The sequence below is a fragment of the Lutra lutra genome, chromosome 12 (genome assembly GCF_902655055.1).
Source record: "Lutra lutra chromosome 12, mLutLut1.2, whole genome shotgun sequence".
Classification (NCBI taxonomy): domain Eukaryota; kingdom Metazoa; phylum Chordata; class Mammalia; order Carnivora; family Mustelidae; genus Lutra; species Lutra lutra.
Genome location: NC_062289.1, coordinates 75721880 through 75741589, shown reverse-complemented (window position 1 = coordinate 75741589; position 19710 = coordinate 75721880). Strand labels below are relative to the sequence as shown.

General features: G+C 47.3%; 1 protein-coding gene across 4 annotated transcripts in view; it reads left to right on the top strand.

Annotated features, from left to right (window-relative positions):
• SEZ6L (seizure related 6 homolog like) overlaps positions 1-19710 on the top strand; it is a 188310-nt gene that overhangs the window by 164156 nt on the left and 4444 nt on the right. The window contains exons 11-15 of one of the 4 annotated variants that reach the window (XM_047698471.1): positions 794-988; positions 3767-3958; positions 10950-11144; positions 16574-16606; positions 18687-18795. In XM_047698471.1, coding sequence (XP_047554427.1) covers positions 794-988; positions 3767-3958; positions 10950-11144; positions 16574-16606; positions 18687-18795 — 724 coding nt within the window. Of the gene's footprint in view, positions 1-793; positions 989-3766; positions 3959-10949; positions 11145-16573; positions 16607-18680; positions 18796-19710 lie in introns of all 4 variants that reach the window. The other 3 variants (XM_047698470.1, XM_047698469.1, XM_047698472.1) reach the window with 3 other exon arrangements.

Sequence of the window (19710 nt, the reverse complement as noted above, 5' to 3'; positions counted from 1 at the left end):
GCACATTTATGATCACACACTTTCTGTGGGTCCAGAATTCAGGATCTCATGCCAGATGGTTCTGACTTGGCATTTGTCATGATGACTCTGCAGTCATGATGTCAGCCAGGGTTGCATTCATTCGAGGGCTTGACTGGGGCTGGAGCCTCTGTTTCCAAAATGGCTTCCTCATGTGGCTCACAAGTCAATGCCAGCTGTTGGCAAGAGGTCTTGGATTCTCTCCATGTGGATTGCTCCAGAGGGCTGCCTGAACAGCCTCACAGTGTGGCAGTTGCTCTCTCCAGAAAACAAGAGGAGAGCCTCTCAAAGCCTCTGACGGCCTGGCATCCAGAGCCACACACCATCGCTTCTTAAAGAGCCTGTTCATTACGTACATGCATACATTGGCCCTGCTGGGCATTGCAGGGAGTACACGAGAATGTGAATTCCAGGAAGTAAGAATAACAGGGTGGGGTTGGCGTCATGAAAGGTGAGGACCTGAGACAGAGAAGGTTGTCCTTCTTGGGTTGTCCCCCAAGCCACAGTGCTAGTAAGTGGCAGGGTTAGGATTCTGTGTCTCCCCAAATCCTACACTGACGTTGTCAAACCAAACCTGGTAAGTTCAGAGGCCCACAGGAAGAGCTTATCATAAAATCTCTTACAGCAGAGTTCTTGGGCTTTAAGAGATTTCGAAGTGTGTCACTTATTTCTGGAGACTTTTTATTCTATTTGCTCCTTCCTCTGACATCTGTAAAGGGAACCCCACACAGAAAGGCCCCCCCACTTATCCAATGACAATGTTTTTGTTTTAAAGAGGTGTCAAGGAATGATTCCTGCTCAGACTTGCCAGAGATCCAGAACGGCTGGAAAACCACTTCTCATACAGAGCTTGTGAGAGGAGCCAGAATCACCTACCAGTGTGACCCAGGCTATGACATAGTGGGGAGTGACACCCTCACCTGCCAGTGGGACCTCAGCTGGAGCAGCGACCCCCCATTTTGTGAGAAAAGTAAGAGTCATCTTGTTTTCTTCTTCTGGGTCAGCGGGTGGTAAATCCCTCCCATGGAGTATTTTTCATGTAGATGCAACGGAATCCCTTCATTTAGAATCTGGCCTCCCTCCTATTCCACCATCTGGGCAGAGCTGCTCACAAATATCTTCTTGGAGTTCTAGGTCAGGGATGTCAGACTCAGGGGCCTCCAGAAGCCTGGTGGCTAATGTAAATGAGGGAACTAGGCTGAGGGAGAGACAATAGGGAATGCGGTGAAGCCTGTGTGAAAAGATCGTTCAAATTCATCATTAAAACACCGGTAGTAACCACTCAAGACCAATCTAAGTTGGACTTTGGGGCCCCAGTTAGAAACCCCTGTCACAGGTAACCGGCTTCACCCAGAGAGTACCGATCCCAGCCTCTCGGCACCTTCTGCCTGCTGCTCTCGGGCGCGCAGGCCAGGTACCACCCATTATAGCTCCATCTGGTGTCTTGAACAGTGTCAGAAAAAGGAGATGCTTCTGGTTTCTATACTGAATCTTAGCAGAGGTGGGAGAGGAGCTAAATTTGAGGCTGGCCTCTTCCCGCTAACCATTTGCTTCCTACCTCCTCCTACGCAAGCCTCCATTCTGTATCCGTCTTGCTGGGACTCCTTGGGGATTTTGGTAGACCTGCTTGGCCTTCCTCGAGTGACAGGTTGCATGATAAGAAATATTAAGTGTCCGCAGAGAAAGAGGGTATTGGGGAAGGGGGGGGGTTATACTCAATCCCTGTCACAAATATTCCAATGGCAAAGAAAATTAATTATAATTGGGTGAAACATGAAAAAGAAAAATCCTCAAAATTGGCTATAAAAACATCTGCTTGTTCCATAACAGGATGTGGTGTATGTTCGTGTGTGTGTGTGTGTGTGTGTGTGTGTGTGTGTTTATAATGATGGAAAATAAAAAAACCAACAATGAGAAGCACCGTGGGGTGGTGAGACCCATCGCAGACACATTAACATGATCTACACCATCATTGCTTTTTTTTCCCCCCAAGATTGTATTTATTTATTTTAGAGAGATAGAGAGAAAAAGAGTTCGAGCAGGAGGAACACAGGAAGAGGGGCAAGCAGACTGAGCACTGACTCTACACAGAGCGCGGAGCCCAATGTGGGGCTCAATCTCACGACCCTGCGATCATGACCTGAGTCGAAACCAAAAGTCAGGCGCTCACCCAACTGAGCCCCATCATTACTTTATAAAATGTTTTAAACATACGTGTCTTCATAATGACTTTTAAATTTTTGAACAGTAATGATTTTTAAATATTTCGAATAATGACTTTTGAAATTTTTTTAATAAGAGCGGCTTTTAAATTTTTTGAAGAAAGATTTTAAACGTTTTGAGTAATAATGATTTTTCAAAATTTTTAATAATCATGATCTTTTTAGGGACCCCTGGATGGTTCAGTCGGTTAAGCATCCAACTCTTGATCTGAGCTCAGGTCGTGATCTCAGGATCGTGAGTTCAAGCCCCTTGTTGGGCTCCAGGCTGAGCATAGAGCCTACTTAAAAAAATAAGTAAATAAAAGAATAATGATGATGGTGATTTTTAAAGTGTTTAAAATAATGATGATGATATACATTGCGGTAATGAGTTCTAAAAGCTTGGAGGGGACATAAACTAGCTCTCTCTGGGAAACTCTTCAGCTGCCTCACTCTTCTCCAGGAAAAGACCCAAATTAGAGCAAGTGAATTTGCACTGGGCCCCTTCTGGATATCAGCGTTTATGTTCCCGCGCTAGTTGCCTGCCGCTGTGCATCTAAGACAGAGACCCACCAACCTGCCTCAGTGGCTTCTCTTCCGGTGGAATAAGAACAGCAGAACATCAGAAATCCCTGGGGGCCACCAATGCCTTTCATTCATTCATTCCAGTGATTCATTCAACGACACTCCTGACGTCAAAAGATGCACATAAACATCTTCCCATGACAAAAGTCACAGGTGTTTACTTACAGAAGCCAAGCAGCAGTAAAATTAGGAAGCACAGCGTGAAAATCCCTCATGATCTTCCTCTCCGGAAATGATACCACTCTTAAAAGTTTATTCTGTGTTGTTGCAATCATCGTGTGTTACACATACACACATTGATGTGTATGTGTGAATTGTGCATATAAAGACACGGAGATACTCATACAGAAACAGCCATAGGTAAGGATATTTTACCACTGCTGTTTTCTCAACTCAGAAACCCAGATACTTTTTCATATCACACATGTGGCATACTTCATTCTTTTTTTAATTGGCTTACTGTTTTCCCTTTATGGGCATTGATGTTTTCATTGAAAAGTATTGGATGCTTGTTTTACTAGATTCAGGCACCACAAAGAAAGCAGGGAAGGTCCCCCTCACTTTGCTATCTTCAGTGGGTGCTCAGGATTTTATAGAACAGCTGTTCCATATTTAATTCTTCCCCTGCATTTTTTCTTTTTTTGTTGTTGTTGTTGTTGCTGTTTTGTTTTGTTGTTCTGTTTTTTACCATTACAAATAATTGTGCAGTGAACAACCTTGTACATAGGTCTTTGGGTCCAGACGCAAACATTCTTTGGGCTACTTCCTATACGAGGAATTAAATTCAGGTCTCTTTCATCCCATCCTCTTCTCCAGCCACCTTTGATGAGCGATGAGCTCAGACACAGCTTCCAAACAGGAGAAGAACCAAGTTGGGAAACTTTCCAGATCATTCTGTAGTTCTCAGCAAACCTGTGATCATCAAGCATCCTAACGCCCTCTTGGTCTGATTTCGTCCATAGTTATGTACTGCACTGACCCTGGGGAAGTGGACCACTCAACCCGCTTAATTTCAGACCCTGTGCTGCTGGTGGGCACCACCATCCAATACACATGCAATCCAGGCTTTGTGCTGGAAGGGAGCTCTCTTCTGACCTGCTACAGCCGTGAGACTGGCACACCCATCTGGACGTCCCGCCTGCCCCACTGCGTCTGTGAGTCCTGCCTGTTGGCTTGATGCACACAGGGGCTTGCTGCCTCTTTCCGGGCGGAGGGCTGGGCTGCTAGGAGGAGGCATTCCACCGTTTGAGAGGGCTTACTGTTATTACTGTCCCCCGACCATAGCTGCCAGATCAAAGGCATGCGCACTAGAACATTTATGGTACATGTATTGGGCACTAGGCTAAGTCCTTTAACAATGCCCCTCCCTTCTGCCTTGTGAGCAAGGCACTGATGTCTCTGTTGCAAGAAGAGGATACTAGAGGGTGTTATGCTAAGCCAAATAAGTCAATCAGAGAAAGACAATTATCATATGATCTCCCTGATATGAGGAATTTGAGAGACAGGGCCGGGGATCCTGGAGGGAAGGGAGGGAAAAATGAAACAAGAAGGGACCTGGGAGGGAGACAAATCAGAAGAGACTCTTCATTTCAGGGTTGCTGGGAGGAGGGGGAGGGATGGGGTGACTGGGTGATGGACATTGGGGAGGTATGTGCTATGGTGAGTGCTGTGAATTGTGTAAGACTGATGATTCACAGACCTGTACCCCTGAAGCAAATAATATACTATATGTTAATTTTTTTTAAAAAAAGAGGATACTAAGTTTCAAGTAGTGAAATCATTGCCCCAGGTCACACAGCCCATTAATAGTGGAGGCCAAGGTCAAACCCAGAGCTGCCTGACTCTGCCCAACAATCAAGCCATCCACAGGACATGAAATTGGTGGATTTAAACTCTTCTTTGGTCTTATCTATGTGAAGTCACTAACACAGATGTTTGGTTAAGAAAAGCCCTTGGGGCTTTCTTACTCATAAAGAGTCAAAAAAGAAAAGTCTTCCACAGTCACTCTGACAAGGGAGGAATTACTATTCATGCCAAGGAGAGAGGGTAGAGAGCAGTGGTCCAGGGGTGCTTAGCCTGAATGTGCGTGGGATCACTTAGGAAGTTTTAAAACTCGCCGGAGTTTCTGATGCTCCTGGTCTGGGGCATAGCTCAAGCAGTGAGGTTTTGCAACACCCTCCATCCCTCCCCCAGGGTTCTGATGTGCAGCCAGAGATCAGAACCACAGCTCAGAGGAATAAGGAGACGACTCAGAAGGAGGAAAGCCTCACACAATGTGGACTTGAGAAACCGTCAGCTGCGCTAATATTTTATACGAGCATGTTATGAGCAGCTCTATTAAGGGTTCAGTCAGCTCAAGTTCCAGAAGCTACTGGTAGGGCTACATCAAAATTAAAAGCTTCTGCACAGCAAAAGGGGACTTTCTTATTCTGGGTTCCCGTGCAACGAGGAACCTTGGACTTCATACCATGGGTCTCCATCTGCCTTTTTAGTCCAGGTCCTGGAGTTTCAGAGCTAAGGACGTCTCAGAGGTAAAATACAATATGATTCAGACGTAAGACACTTTTGCTCCCTTTTACAGATAATGGTTGCTATTTATTGATTGTGTAAGACATCGTGCTAAGCAGATTGTATGCATTTGTGAATGTAAGTGCATGTATGTGTGTAGCGTGTCTGTGTGTGTGTGTGTGTGTGTGTGTGTGTGTGCAAATATACTCAGAAAACCAAAGCTCAGAAGGGAAAAGAGATAACAATAGTTACTGTTTGTTGAATGTGTAAAACACATTGCTGGGACGCCTGGAAGACTAAGTTGGTTAAGAGTCTGGCTTCGGCTCAGGTTATGATCCCAGGGTCCTGGGTTTGAACCCTGCACTGGGGAGCCTGGTTCTCTTTCTCCCTCTGTGTGCATGCATGCATGTATGGTTTGTTTAAAGGTGGCTGAGACTCACAGGGACATGTGATTAAGGTCACAACACTTTTTCATGAGCAGAGCTGAGATTCTGGTCTTGGATCCCACGGCCCTTTCCACCAGCTCTGTCCCAACATATTTCATCGTGAGTGACTGGGGACAAAGCCATGCAAGGTTGTCCCAGCAAAATTGTAGCCTATGGCCCAAACTCCTCACCCACAAGCACATCCCCTCCCAATCCCCAGACCTTTGGGCCAAGTTCCCAGGGCATTACGGGGAGAACTGTATCTCCCAAGAGGAGATGTTGAAATCCTAACCCCAGTACTGTAATGGGGACTTTTTTTGGAACGAGGGTCTTTGCAGATGTAACCAAGTTAACGCGAGACCCTACAGGATTAGGTTGGGCACCAACCCAGTGACTGGGGTCCTCATAAGAAGGGGACGTTTGAACACGGCGACCCAGGGAGAAGCCATTCTGTGCTTGCAAGTCTAGGAACACCAAGGATTGCCATCTACCCCTGGAAGCTAGGAGGAAGCAAGGATGGATCCTTCCCCTTAGGTCTCAGAGGGAGTGTGGTCCTTGAAGGCCACCTTGACCTGGGACTTCTAGCCTCCGGAGCTGTGAGATGGTGCATTTCTGTTATTCAAAGCGCCTCCCCCACCGCCCCGTCAGATGCACATCGCTAAGGCGGCCCAGAACACCCGTACAGTTCCCATTCCCTCCAGGAGACTGTGAGGGGTCAGCAGCTGCTTGAGCCGGTCCGGCTGCAGAGACCCAGAGATGAGAAGCTGAAAATAAAAGCTTATTTAAAAGGACTGAAAGGTGGAGGCATCATTTAAGAAAGAAAGAGAGAAAGAAAGGAAGGAAGGAAGGGAGAAAGGAAGGAAGAAAGGGAGGGAGGGAAGAAAAGGAGGGAAGGGAGGAAGGAAAGAAAGTCACTTCCCTAACGAGGCACAGCCTCCGAAGACCCTCTAGGCTGTGCTGGCTGCTGGGTTTTGGAGACACAAGCCTCCCTCCCTCTGAGGCTGCCTTCCCCTGGAATCTCAGTTGTGACGGCTTCCCTGACACCCGTGCTAATGAGTCACGAGCCAGGCTGGGTGTCAGGAGACACGCAATCCTCCCAGAAGCCCAAACAGCAGCCCAGCACGTGCTTCCAGCCTCATTACCAGCAAGCGAGACTGGCAGGAGATGGGAGGCAAGAAGTGGTCAATTCTGGCAGTGGGGGCAGTGGGGGGGGGAGTGGCGAGAGAGACAGGCTGTATCTGGATTCTGAGGGTGTTTCTAAGGATGAGTTTATCAGACATCTACAGCTTTCAAGCGTCTCCTCTGCCCATCACCTTGCCAAGCCCGTCCCCAGCATTAGTGCACTGAACACTCGTGAAACTGTATGGGTAGTACCTGTGTTCACTTAAAAGCAGGCAAAGGAGGCCCAGAGAGGGTGAACCGCTTTCCTGAGGTCACATAGTAGGGAAGGGGAGAAGCCAGGATTCCAACTGAAGACTGACTAAGCCCCAAAGCAGCATTTTCCCACCTTAGCACTCCGAAATCCCGGCTTCTGAACAAAGCTCTGGTGCTTTACCCTTGACAACGATCTTCCACCAACAAGCTCATGCAGCGGACAGAGCCCGTTGTAAAGCTCTGAATGTGTATAGTTTTTGTTCCTGGTGGCCTGCTCAAGGCCATTGTTTGGTCCAGCCGGGACTCCAAACCATGTCTTTTGAGTCCTCCAAGAACTGACCGGTCAAGCATGGGGAGAAGGAAGTGTTTGGAATTCACAACCAAACACCCCCACGCCCAGCTCTGCTGGGTGACCTTGGGCAAGTAGCTTGCCCTCTCTGGGCCTCAAAGCCCTCAGCTGTGGAAAGGGAATGCTGCTCCCTACCAGACAGGGCAGTTGGAAGTGACTCATGCAATAATTCAAAAAGTGCCTCCGAATGCAGACACGGGCGTGTCCAGGCTTTCTCCCCTCGCAGTACCCTTGGCGTCTCAGGAATTTTTTTGGTAAATATCCTAGGCTGAAATACCTAACAGTTTCATCTGCTAAGTAATTAGCCCCAAACAACTTAATAAGTAGCTCTATCCTGACAACTTAGTAGCCGTTTGAAAAAGTAATGCACGTATTACAGGATTTGATTTTTTTTTAAAGATTTTTTTTTATTTATTTGACAGACAGATCACAAGTAGGCAGGGAGGCAGGCAGAGAGAGACAGGAGGAGGAGGCAGGTTCCCTGCTGAGCAGAGAGCCCGATGCGGGACTCGATCCCAGGACCCTGAGATCATGACCTGAGCCGAAGGCAGAGGCTTTAACCACTGAGCCACCCAGGCGCCCCCAGGATTTGATTTTTGATTGCATTGTTTAAAGATTTTATTTACTTATTTGAGAGAGAGAGAGAGCAGAGGGAAAGAATCTCAAGCCGACTCCCCACTGAGCCGGAAGCCCGATGTGAGCCTCCATCCCATGACCCCAAGGTCATGACCTGAGCTGAAATCAAGAGTCAGATGCTTAACTGACTGAGCCCCCCAGGTGCCCCATGACTTTTATTGCATTCTTAAATAACTAGAATCACAGCTACAGGGGTGTGGATGCTTCTTGGGCTCTGACAGACTTCTCAGATTTTGGCAACTGGACTCTGCCACCTTCATTCTGTTGCACACTGATTTTCTCAGACCTCTTGCTTTTTTTCATCCACTGAAGAAAACCCAGCTTTGCGAAGACAGGGCATCATCAAAAGAAATGTAGCTCTGTTTAATGTTGGCACCATTCACATGGGTCTGGGAGGTGTTCCTTTGTCTCCTCCAAGTTTTGAAAAATCACACAGGGGTGCTGTTTGTGGTGGCACCCTGGGGTGCCTCAGAGCACAGTTTGGGAACTGTGGTGCAAAAGCCCTAAAAATACAGCTGTGTCTAAACAGACATGATCCACATTCTCAGGGAGCCTGGGGACTATTGGAGATGGGAGGAGGAGAGCCAGGTCTGTGAAAGAAATAACAATGACTCCTCGGCATCACCTCCTCCAGGAAGGCCTCCCTGACTGCCTGGGCTAGGTCATGTTTCTCTTCCTGTAAGCTCCCGTGGCTCCTACAGTTGCATTGACCGCAGCACTTGCGGCAGTTTATTGAAATGATCTCTTTACCTGTTCGTAGACCCAAATACATAACTCACTTACCAGGTGGGTTTTTGAAGGCTCAAGAAACGACAGCCCTTGCTACTGTTGCTGCCATTGATGTTGTTGGCAGTACTAAATGCAGTATTTGTTGCAACTTCCCTTCTTTGGTGGTACCTGACTCCCGAAGCTCCCATCCAGAAAATAACCACCAAAAGTAATGAAGAGCCTACAAATTCAGTGAGGGTTTTATGGGCGGTTCCCCAGGGAGAAGCTTAGGGATTCCCAGGAGGCCCTGACTCTTCACACCCTACCCTCGGAACACCACACATAGGAGACATGGGGATCTCCTGACCGGGGCAGAACCCGAGTGGCCAGACCGAGGCCATAGTAAAAGTTTCCACTGATGCATCATCCCCAGCGGTCTCACCTTGGCTCCCATGCCGGCTTCCAGCTGGGTGCCCCATCTTCACTTAGAAATTCCTGTCTCTGAGAAAGCAGTAGCTCAGAGGAATTCATGACAGCCCAGGGGACTTGGCACAAGAAGGGCCCCTCCTACCTCCGCTACCCCAGAGCCATTCAACGCACCAGATTTCAAACCCGCCGGGTCCACCACTTGCCGGTTGGACGACTTCAAACAAGCCAGCATCCTCATCAAAAAGGATGATCATGCCAACGTGAATACAGATGCTAGTAACCATGTGTGGCCCACAGTGAGGGCTTGGGTACCATTGGTTGCTAATGATCATACAGATTTGATGCTTTGATATTTGTGGGGTATTTTACGAACCGTTCATAGCAATACCTGGGGAACCTGATTTTCACATTTTGTTCCAATGTGTTCCCCAAAAATGTACATTTTTCCCCTATAGTTAAGGAGAGGGGAGAAATGGGAGGAATATAGAAGTGAGGGTGGGTTTGTGACTGTTTCCAAGACTGCCAGCCCAGCTCAGTTGCATTCCTGAGAAAGAACAGAATGAGTTCACATGGAATTGTTGAAGAGCCGAGATCAGTGATTCTCCGCCAGGGTGACTCTGCTCCCGGGAGACATGTGTCAGTGGCAATTCCTAGAGACATGTTTGGTTGTCACAACAAGGAACATGAGGATAGAGATCAGGATCTAGTGGCTCCACGTCCTACAAGGTGGGGATGGCCCCAGCCCAAAATGTTAATAGCATCTAAGGTTGAGGAAATCTGCCTTTGATGGTCTTATTTCAAAGTGTGGGTACATCCTTGGAGTGGGAATGTCATCACCCAGCCACATTTCAGCTGAAGATGGGGTCTTGACCAGTCCATTTATGTAATAAGCCGGAAACTTAGAGTCCAGGGCCTGGAATAGGTTAAATCAGGAATGGGTTCAATTCTCTAGTATGTCTTAAGCTGCCAGGCGTCATTATGATGCTCCTACTGTATAGCATAGGCTCACATATGAGAGTCCTTATACAGCAGGCCCTGGGCTTCAAGCACACCCTAACAGGTTCATCTCCAGTGAGGAGAAGCGATATTAAATAATTAAATACAATGCGGTGTGTTCAGTGCTGGGGCAGAGGAAGAACTAGGAAGATTAGTGACTCTATTAGGGATAGAGGACCCCAGGAAAGACTCCCTGGAGGTGGAGAAATGAGGACTGAGTACTGAAAGATCAGACTTACCCAAGCTGGGTGAGCAAGTAAGGTGTAAGGTGAGGAGGAAGAATATTTCATAATATGACAACACAGCCATCCATCATTGACTGAGCACCTATGACCTGCCAAGAACATGCTAAACGCCTTATATTCATGACCTTATTTAATCTTCCAAACCCCTATGAGAGTATTCCCATTTTACTGATAAGAGAAATCGAGGCTCAGAGAGGCTGTGGCCCTTGCTGGAGGTCACACAGCGGGTATGTAGTAGAACCCAGATTTCAAGCCAGATTCCACATCCTGGGACATACGATGGTGCCCATGCGTAATAGGTGGCCAGGGGCAGGAGATGGGGAGGTGAGTTTGGGGAATGGAAAAGCACTGGAGGTGAGGGAAAGGCAGAGACCGTACTGGCGAGGGTGGCGAAAGCAGGACCAGGCAGGCTGTGAGCGGGGGTCCCCCGGGATTTGCATGATCTCATCAGAGCTGTTTCGGGCTTGCATTTCAGCCGAGGAGTCCCTGGCATGTGACAACCCTGGCTTGCCCGAAAACGGCTACCAGATCCTGTACAAGCGGCTCTACCTGCCGGGAGAGTCCCTCACCTTCATGTGCTACGAAGGCTTTGAGCTCATGGGCGAAGTGACCATTCGATGCATCCTGGGACAGCCATCCCACTGGAACGGGCCCCTACCCGTTTGTAAAGGTACAGAAACCTACTCGCCACGCAGGGACCGGGAGCAGGAGATGTCCAGTCTGGCTTCTTGCTATGAATCTCAATTCGCTCTCAAAAGTCCAGCTACTGTATTTCCTGACATCTAAGACACCGCCATTATTTTCTGCACCAAGAAAGAAAGAAAAAAGTGCTGTCAATGAAACGATGGCACAATGCCTTCTCCTGGCTGAGCATTTTCATCTCTACTTACTAACAGCTCTGTTTCGAGCTTAGATTTTTATCATGAAGGAGAGCCATTCTGCTTTGAACTCCTGCTTCGGTTACGGGGCTTAAACCTTCCCTGCCTCCTGCATCCCGTTTTCACGACCACTTGGTTCCCAGGGGTTACGAGGGCTCCCCGGTTGCCCCTGGGGTGGTCTCCCCGGCCGCTCTCACCCTCTCCAAACGCTGATGATGCTGTGATGGGCGAGGGCTCACACACAGGCATTATGAGCGCCACCTGGTGGCAGAAAATTAACATGCCATTGGTTGCAAGACATACCCCATCCCAGAGATGGTGAAGAGGGAAAACTTGTTTTAAAATCAGTAAACACTCATCACCGAAATTAAATTTTGACAAAGCCAGTGAGATTTGGGTTTGTTTATCCGGGTCTTTGAGGTATATAATTAATAACAATATCCTAAATCTGATCTTAGCCTTTTATGGCATTAATGCCCCTTTGAGAATGAGGCAGAAAGTTCTGAATTCTTTCCCCAACAGCGACAGAGGCATCATGGAGTTTTACATTTCTACTTGGGAGCCCATAACTTCAATGGATCCTCAGATGCTTTATGATGAACTTCAGCCTTAATTAAGCCTTACAAATGTTTTCCAACCAGCATTTCTACTCCTAGGTAGAGGCACAAAATAATTGCAAACAAGTACTTACTTGTACATGAATATTCCTAGTAGCATTGCTCACAAGAGATGGGAACTACCCTAATGTCCATCTACTGGGGAACAAACAAATAAAATGTGGCCTAGCCATAGTGGAATATTATTCAGCCATGAAGAGGAATGGAGGGCTGACACCTGTCACAGCCTGAATGGACCTTGAAAACATGATGCTAAGGGAAAGAAGCCAGACACAAAAGATCACATATCCTATGATTCCATTTATATGAAATATCCCAAATTGGTAAACCCATAGAGAAGGGAAGCAGATTGGTGGCTCTCAGAGCTGGGGTGGAGAGAGAAGAGTAACTACTTAGTTGGTACAGAGTTACCTTTTAGGGCTGATGAAAATGTTCTCGAACTAGAGAGAAGTGTTAGCTCCCCAAAATCGTGAATGTGCTAAATGCCACCAAATAGCACACTTTAAACTGATTAATTCTATGTTATATGAAATTTATCTCTGTTTTTTAATTTTTTTAAGATTTTATCTGTTTATTTGAGAGACAGCAAGAGAGCAGAAATGGGGAGAGGGTCAGAGGGAGAAGCAGAGCTGGGAGGCCATTGCAGGACTCAATCCCAGGACCCGGGGATCATGTCCCAAGCTGAAGGCAGTTGCCTAACCAACTGAGCCACCCAGGCACCCTTACCTATGTATTTTTTTAATGTTTTTACTTTTTTTTCCTGAATGGCCTCATTTAAATCTCGGGACCACACTCTAAGATAGATGAGGCATCTTACCCATACAGTTACAAAAGGAGAGGCTCAGAGAAGTTAAGTGACTTTCCCAAAGACACACAGCTATTACAAGACAAATTCGGGATTTGAACCCACATCTCCTGATTGTGAAGTCCCCGCCTCTTCCCCAGTGAGCTGCCTGGTGGGTGGACTTCAAGGCTGTGAGTCTGGTGGCTTCCAACCCCCCATTCAGCATTCGAATCACCCAGCCTGCTTATGAGAAACACGTTCTTGAATCTGCTACTCCAGCTCAACAAAATTTGAATCACTGAGGGGTAGGATATCCCGTAATACGCATTTTAACAAGCTCTGGGTTGCTCCAATGCACTTTGAATCTGAGACACTTAAGGCAATGGTTTCTGAACATAAGATACAAATATAAACAGATTTCTGGACCCCTGAAGGGGAGATGCTAAGTCACTGCGTCTAGGGCAGGAACCAGGGCCCAGGGTCACTAGCAGCAGCTGTGAGTCTTATCCTCAGGCAAGTGTGGGAAACACTGGCCTAGAGATGCTGCGTATTCTCACCTGGAATCAATCCAGAGCCTATCCCGTGAGAGCTAAGACCTTATAGAAGCAGTTCTTTTTTTTTTTTTTTTTTTTTTTTTATTTGACAGATCACAAGCAGGCAGAGAGGCAGGCAGAGAGAGAGGAGGAAGCAGGCTCCCCGAGAGAGCAGAGAGCCCGATGCGGGGCTCGATCCCAGGACTCCGAGATCATGACCTGAGCCGAAGGCAGCGGCTTAACCCACTGAGCCACCCAGGCACCCCTAGAAGCAGTTCTTAATAAGAGGGCAAGAGATACCATTGAAATGCAGAAAAAAAGGAAGAGATCAGCAAATGAGATTTAAGACAACTGCCTCCCTCCTCTTCCCCGCCATAATTTTTGACAAAGTCTAGCCCTGTGCTTGACTTCTTTTTGATGGCACAGGAAATCCACTTTGTCAAGGTGAAACACTGGGATGTTTTCCTGGGGGAAAGATTGCCTATAAATCTTCTAACTGCTACAGGGACATTCATAGGAGTTGATCTGGTATTGTTGGTAAGTGTCCTGTGTGGAGGGAAATTAATAGGGTTTGTTTTTAAGAAATCTAATTAAGGAGGGCGCCTGGGTGGCTCAGTCAATAAGCATTTGCCTTTGGCTCAGGTCATAATCCCAGGGTCCGGGGATGGAGCCCACATCCAGCTCCCTGCTCAGCGGGAAGCCTGCTTCTCCCTCTCCCACTCCTCCTTGCTTGTGTTCCCTCTCTCGCTGTCTGTCAAATAAATAAATAAAATCTTAAAAAAAAAAAATCTAAGTAAGGACACCGTGGAAGGACCGCTTTTGACTCTCCATGTAATCTGCCTCCTGACTGTGTATGTTCCGTTTTGGATATGCTACAAAAGTATCTCATGCAAGAAATAGAAGAAACCAAAGTTGCCAATGAAGCATTAACGGTTTTTCCCTTCCTTTCTCCATCCCTTCCGTCCATTCGCTGGGGAAGCTGGTACTGATCACCAGTGAAAATCCAGTCTCCCCAGTTCCCTGGACACAAAGAGACACACTGCAAAGAGTGGGCAGGGAGTGTTCGTGTGTTGCCAAGTAAAAAAACGCCTCATACCATACGTACTTTGTGTTTTCTGTTCCCCCATTTATCACACACATCTGTCAAGAGGGAAAAAAGAAAAAATAGAGTCCTGTCTTATCTTTTTAATTGCCACGTGGCTTTGTACACTGTGATGTCTCCTGATGCGTTCACTCCTTCCTCTGTGCGTGGGTCTCCCAGTTCTTTTCTGGTTTCTTGTTTGTTTTGTCTCTTTTTGCCCAGAAATCAGCTTGCTCATGAATCTTTGGGTGCTGGCGTTTCTCATCAAATAGGACAGATTCCTTCAAGGGGGATTTGGCGTGGGCAAAGTTCTGTGGATGCTGACGCTTTGTGGATCTTGCCAGATTCTTTTCTGCAACTGTAGTGATTCACCTCCTCCTCTAGTAATGTGTGATAGTGTCCTTTTCCCCACATCCTTGCCAGCACTAGATATTATCAGGGTTTTGTTGGTTTTTTTTTTTTTTTGACGTTGCCCATCTGATGGGAAGATAGAACTACCATCCGAAAATACATGATAAAAATGCAAGAAAAGATAAAAGGTGCTCAGTTTTGCATCCCTGAGATAGGCAAGCCCTTGAAGGCCCAGCAGGTGAGTGGTCCCCTGCCCCTCACTTTCTTCCTCAGACATGACAGAGTTTCTGGCACGAAAGGATCTTGGGGGATGCTTCCATCTTTCTCTCCCCTCTGTTTCCACTCCTGAGACCCCACAACTCTATAAGGATATGACAAATCACCTCCTGTTCCAAGAAAAAGTGGGATGTGTGGCTTTGTGTTCTAGAGTTGGTGAAGTGACTGAGCACCAATGTAAAGCCACCTGCCTGGGACTCAGGGTCCCTGGGCTTCCTCCTGGCTGGGCTGTGGACCACCTGTGTGACCTTGGGCGAGCCACCCTCCCTCCCTGACCTTGGTTTCCCTTTGTGAGAAATAAAAGGAAAAGACGTGGCCCAGGAGGCTGCATTTTAATGTGTGCCCCAGAGGGCCATTGACCACACTCCCAGAGACATGAGTTCAAGGTCTCCTTCCAGCTCTGAGATACAGTAGGAGTTCCTGCACTCCCAGACACACCCAACCCAAGTCCTGCTCACGTCTGGGGCAAAAAGTATCTGTCTCAGTCTTTCCATTTTCCTAATGCCATAGCTCCAGAAATAACCAGCAGTCAGTTAGTAAGCTAGCTTTTCAACTGCTTCTGTTGGCATCACATGGTAATGACCAACATCCAAGAGTGACTTTGATGAGGCACAAATTAGGAAGTTTCAGTATTAGGGCATAAATACAGCTAAGCCTTTGGTGGCCATCCCCAGCCATCCCTGTAGAATGCAGTCTGTTTATCTAAGCCCTTCGCTCTGGGGTTTGCTTCTTTTAAACCCATCCATGTGGGTATATTTTGGTGCTCAGCTACCATGAGGTCTTTGGTGCCAAAACCTAGGAATGCCAGTCCCTATCATCTTGAACTTCTGGAGAAGTTTTATGGGGACTTTGGGGAAATGAGTGAATTCTAGGGAGTTCTAGTCTGTGGTGGTGAATGGAAATTGTTTTGCAGGGAATAAGAATAATATTCACATAATTATGGAATAGAAGTGAAATCAGAGAGGTTCATATAAACATGAATTTCAAAGCAGGAAAACAGTTTCAGCTCTGGCTGGATTTTGGATGTAGGGCTTTATCTTAAGCTTCACTGTTCATCAGCCTTTGTCCTACATAGGGAACAATGAAAAACAAGCAGAACTACGACATAAGTAAGAGCAGAGGCTGGAGAAATCGAGCAGTCTGGGTTTAAAGACTGCCTTCATCCCTCGGAAGCTGTGTGAGATCAGAGAAATTGCTTCACTTCTCTGAACCTCTGTTGTTCATCTGTAAAATGGGGATGATGATAGTATCGACGCAGTGAGATTGGTGTGGGAATAAATGAGCAAATACATACAGAAAGCTCTTGGCCCGGTATCTGACATACGGTGAGTGTTTTCATAATTAATCACAGGCAGTACTGTTGTCCTTGTTTCTTTCATATCTATGTCATGATCTCTCAGGAACCTAGGAAAGAAATGTGTCCAGGCATTTCTGCTAATTCCAGGAGCCCAAGATAAATCAAAGCGGAGCACTAACTTCAGCAAAGCTTGGCACAGGCTTTTGCTCCCAATTTTTTGGCTTCATTTTATGCAGAGTGAATTCACTCGACATTAACCAATGCTTCCAATTTCCCTTTCAGTTAATCAAGACAGCTTTGAACACGCATTAGAAGGTGAGTTCCATAATAAAAAAAAAATCCAATAAATCAAGCTAATAACAGAAAATAAGGGCAGGTCCTTGCATGTCCTCCACCAGCTGCTTAAAAAAATAAGCAGAAATTCCATCTTCTCACTGCTGAAGGTAATTTCAAAAATAGGACATTGTAAAAGACACAAACCATTGTTTGCAGCCTAGGGTCCTAACTATGACCTGAAAGGGATTTCTCACCAGTTCTGTTCTTGAGGTAAGAAAATCTGAGGGTTCACATGCCTGAGTGAGGCACAACCCAACCATTTGAATTTGCACCCACACAGTGCTGTTTGGGGAAAGTAAATCCAATGATGCCTCGCCTTCCGTACCGAGCACCCCTCTGTCTGCCTGAGGCATGCTCTGGGGTCCATTTTCCTCAAATTATTTGTCCCTGTATCTTCCATGTTTTCTATTCTTCTCCTCTTAGGAATTACCAAGTGAGATTTTTTTTTTTAAGATTTTATTTATTTATTTGACAGAGACAGATCACAAGTAAGCAGAGAGGCAGGCAGAGAGAGAGGGGAAGCAGGCTCCCTGCTGAGCAGAGAGCCGGATGCGGGGCTCAATCCCAGGACCCTGAGATCACGACCTGAGCTGAAGGCAGAGGCTTAACCCACTGAGCCACCCAGGCACCCCCCCAAGTGAGATTTATTAATGGGGAACAGATAGTAAATGCTAGCTAGGATTTTGTTTGGGTTTTTATTTTGTGGTTCCCTTCCCTTACAATCCCTCCCACACATAAAACAGTCTACATTCTGTAGAACCTCCATTCATACCAAACCATTCACTGGGGCTGTGGTGTCATAAGGTGTGTGTATATATATATGTATGTATATATTGTGTTATTTTTATTTTTAAAAAAAGTTATAACCAATTAAGCCATTTTTATCATTGTTTTTGGAACCACTTAGCTTTCTGACAATAAATCATTCACTCGGAATGTGGGGCTATGGGGCTATGCGAATTACGGGTCATTAATTGCTGTCCCTCGCGGCAGATGACATTTTAATCCCAACAGGCAGAGCCCGGCTCAAGTGTTAAGCGCAGAGGTGGACCGTGTGGGAGTCACTCTGCAGGGAACAGAGAGGGCATTCCATGTCGTTAGCCTCCATTCAGGCCACCCCTTCGCTGCCTTTCGGCAACCAATGAACCATGAGAGCGTCTCAGAGGCCTGGGTTGCTCGGAGATTATGAGCGTCTGTGTAATGTTTTGTGCTCATGCATCTGTCATGGGTGTTAGCATCGATTTTTCAGACTCCCTGGAGTGGCAGTTAATGGATTATAGATTGGCGTACAGCCGAGCTCTGAGGGTCGCGGCCGGGGAGAAGTGGCAGCGAAAACCTGAGGACCTGTGTCCCGAGATGTGGGGTCTCCCTTCAGGCTGTGCGGAGAACACGCCTCTGGGCCCCACCATAGCCATCGTAGTCCTTACAACTGCCACAAACCGTGGGGGTGGGGGGCAAGTGAGGCCAAGAGGGTGCAACCGTGACCTCTGAGAATCAAAACTGGGTCTTGGAAGTTGGGGTGTCATGGGGGGGCGGGGTGCAGGACTGAGAACAGGCCCAGCTGCCCAGCGCCCTCTCCTGGACGGTCTGATAGAGCAGCCATGGGAGGCGCCTGTCAGTCTGGGCACAAGGAGCTCCCCCTTTCCCATGGAATGTCGAGCAAATCTGCCTTCCCAGTTAGCACATAAGAGATTTTCTCCAGATTTCTCCTTGAATTGGATTTTAACCAGATTTCAAATGCAGCCACCCATCCCCTCCCCCCGCAAAAGTGGACATGGTATGACTAGGGGTTAAAAGAGTGTCGTTCTTCTGGGTAGCCTCATGAGCACCCCACCCAAGGATGGGTCTGGCCTCCATTGCAAAGAACCAGTCCCATTTGCTCTACTCTCTGCCTCTTCTCCCCCTGGGGATGGTGGTCCAACGGCTCAGGGTCTGCGATGCCAGCTCTTTGAATGAGTGCAGAACTGGGAAGGCAGGCTCGCACCTGGAACCCAGGTGCCCTTGCGGGCTGAGAGTGGTGAGACCCGAGGGCTTCACTGGCTTGTGTGTTTAGTAGCAGAAGCGGCAGCCGAGACATCGCTGGAAGGGGGAAATATGGCGCTGGCTATCTTCATCCCAGTGCTCATCATCTCCTTACTGCTGGGAGGAGCCTACATTTACATCACCAGGTAGGGGGCTTTGGGACAGGGTGTGGGGGACTGCCATCCACTCAAGGACCAGCGCACTGGGGGACAGGGTCTCCAGCAGTAGCTTGTGGGCGGTGGCATTTGGGTGCTTGGAGATGATGTCATTCAACTCAGCTCTGGGAGAAATACACCTGCTCAGCCCCTCCCACCCCTCTGAGACAAGAGGGCTGACCACGCAGCAGCAAATAAGCAGGCACTACCCTGAGCTCAAGGGGCTGTAGTTTAGCGGGAGAGATAGACACACAGACACTGATCCCATGATGCACTCATTCATTCATTCATTCACTTAGGCCACAAACATATGCTGACAATCTAATATGTACCAGACATTGTCCTGTGTGTTGAGGATCCTAGAACTTGCCTGCAATGAGGAAGGAAGATATTTAGCCATGGCTAGGATATTCACGAATTCCTTCAAATTCACAACTATGGAGCACCTACTGTGTGCCGGGCAGTTTGGGTGCGGGGGGCTGATCTAGGAACATCACTGTGGACAAAACAGAAGGAGATCTTTGGTATGTGGGGCCCAGGTTCTAATGGGAGGAAGACAGCAAGAAAAGTATATACAGTCGACCCTTGAACAACGTGAAGAGGATGAGGGGTGCTGACACCCCATGAGTCAAAAATCTGCATATATATACCTTGTGACTCCCTGAAAACCTAACTCCAATAGCCTGCTGTTGACCAGAAGCTTTTCTGATAACATAAACCATCAATTAACATGTGTTTTGTGTGTTATATGCAATATATACCATGTTCTTTTTTTTTTTTTTTTCAGAGAGAGAGAGGGAGGGAGAGTATGAACATGGGGGGATGAGGGCAGGGTAGAGGCAGAAGAAGAGAGAGAATCCCCAGCAGACCCCATGCCCAGTGCAGAACCTGACTTGGGGCTTGATC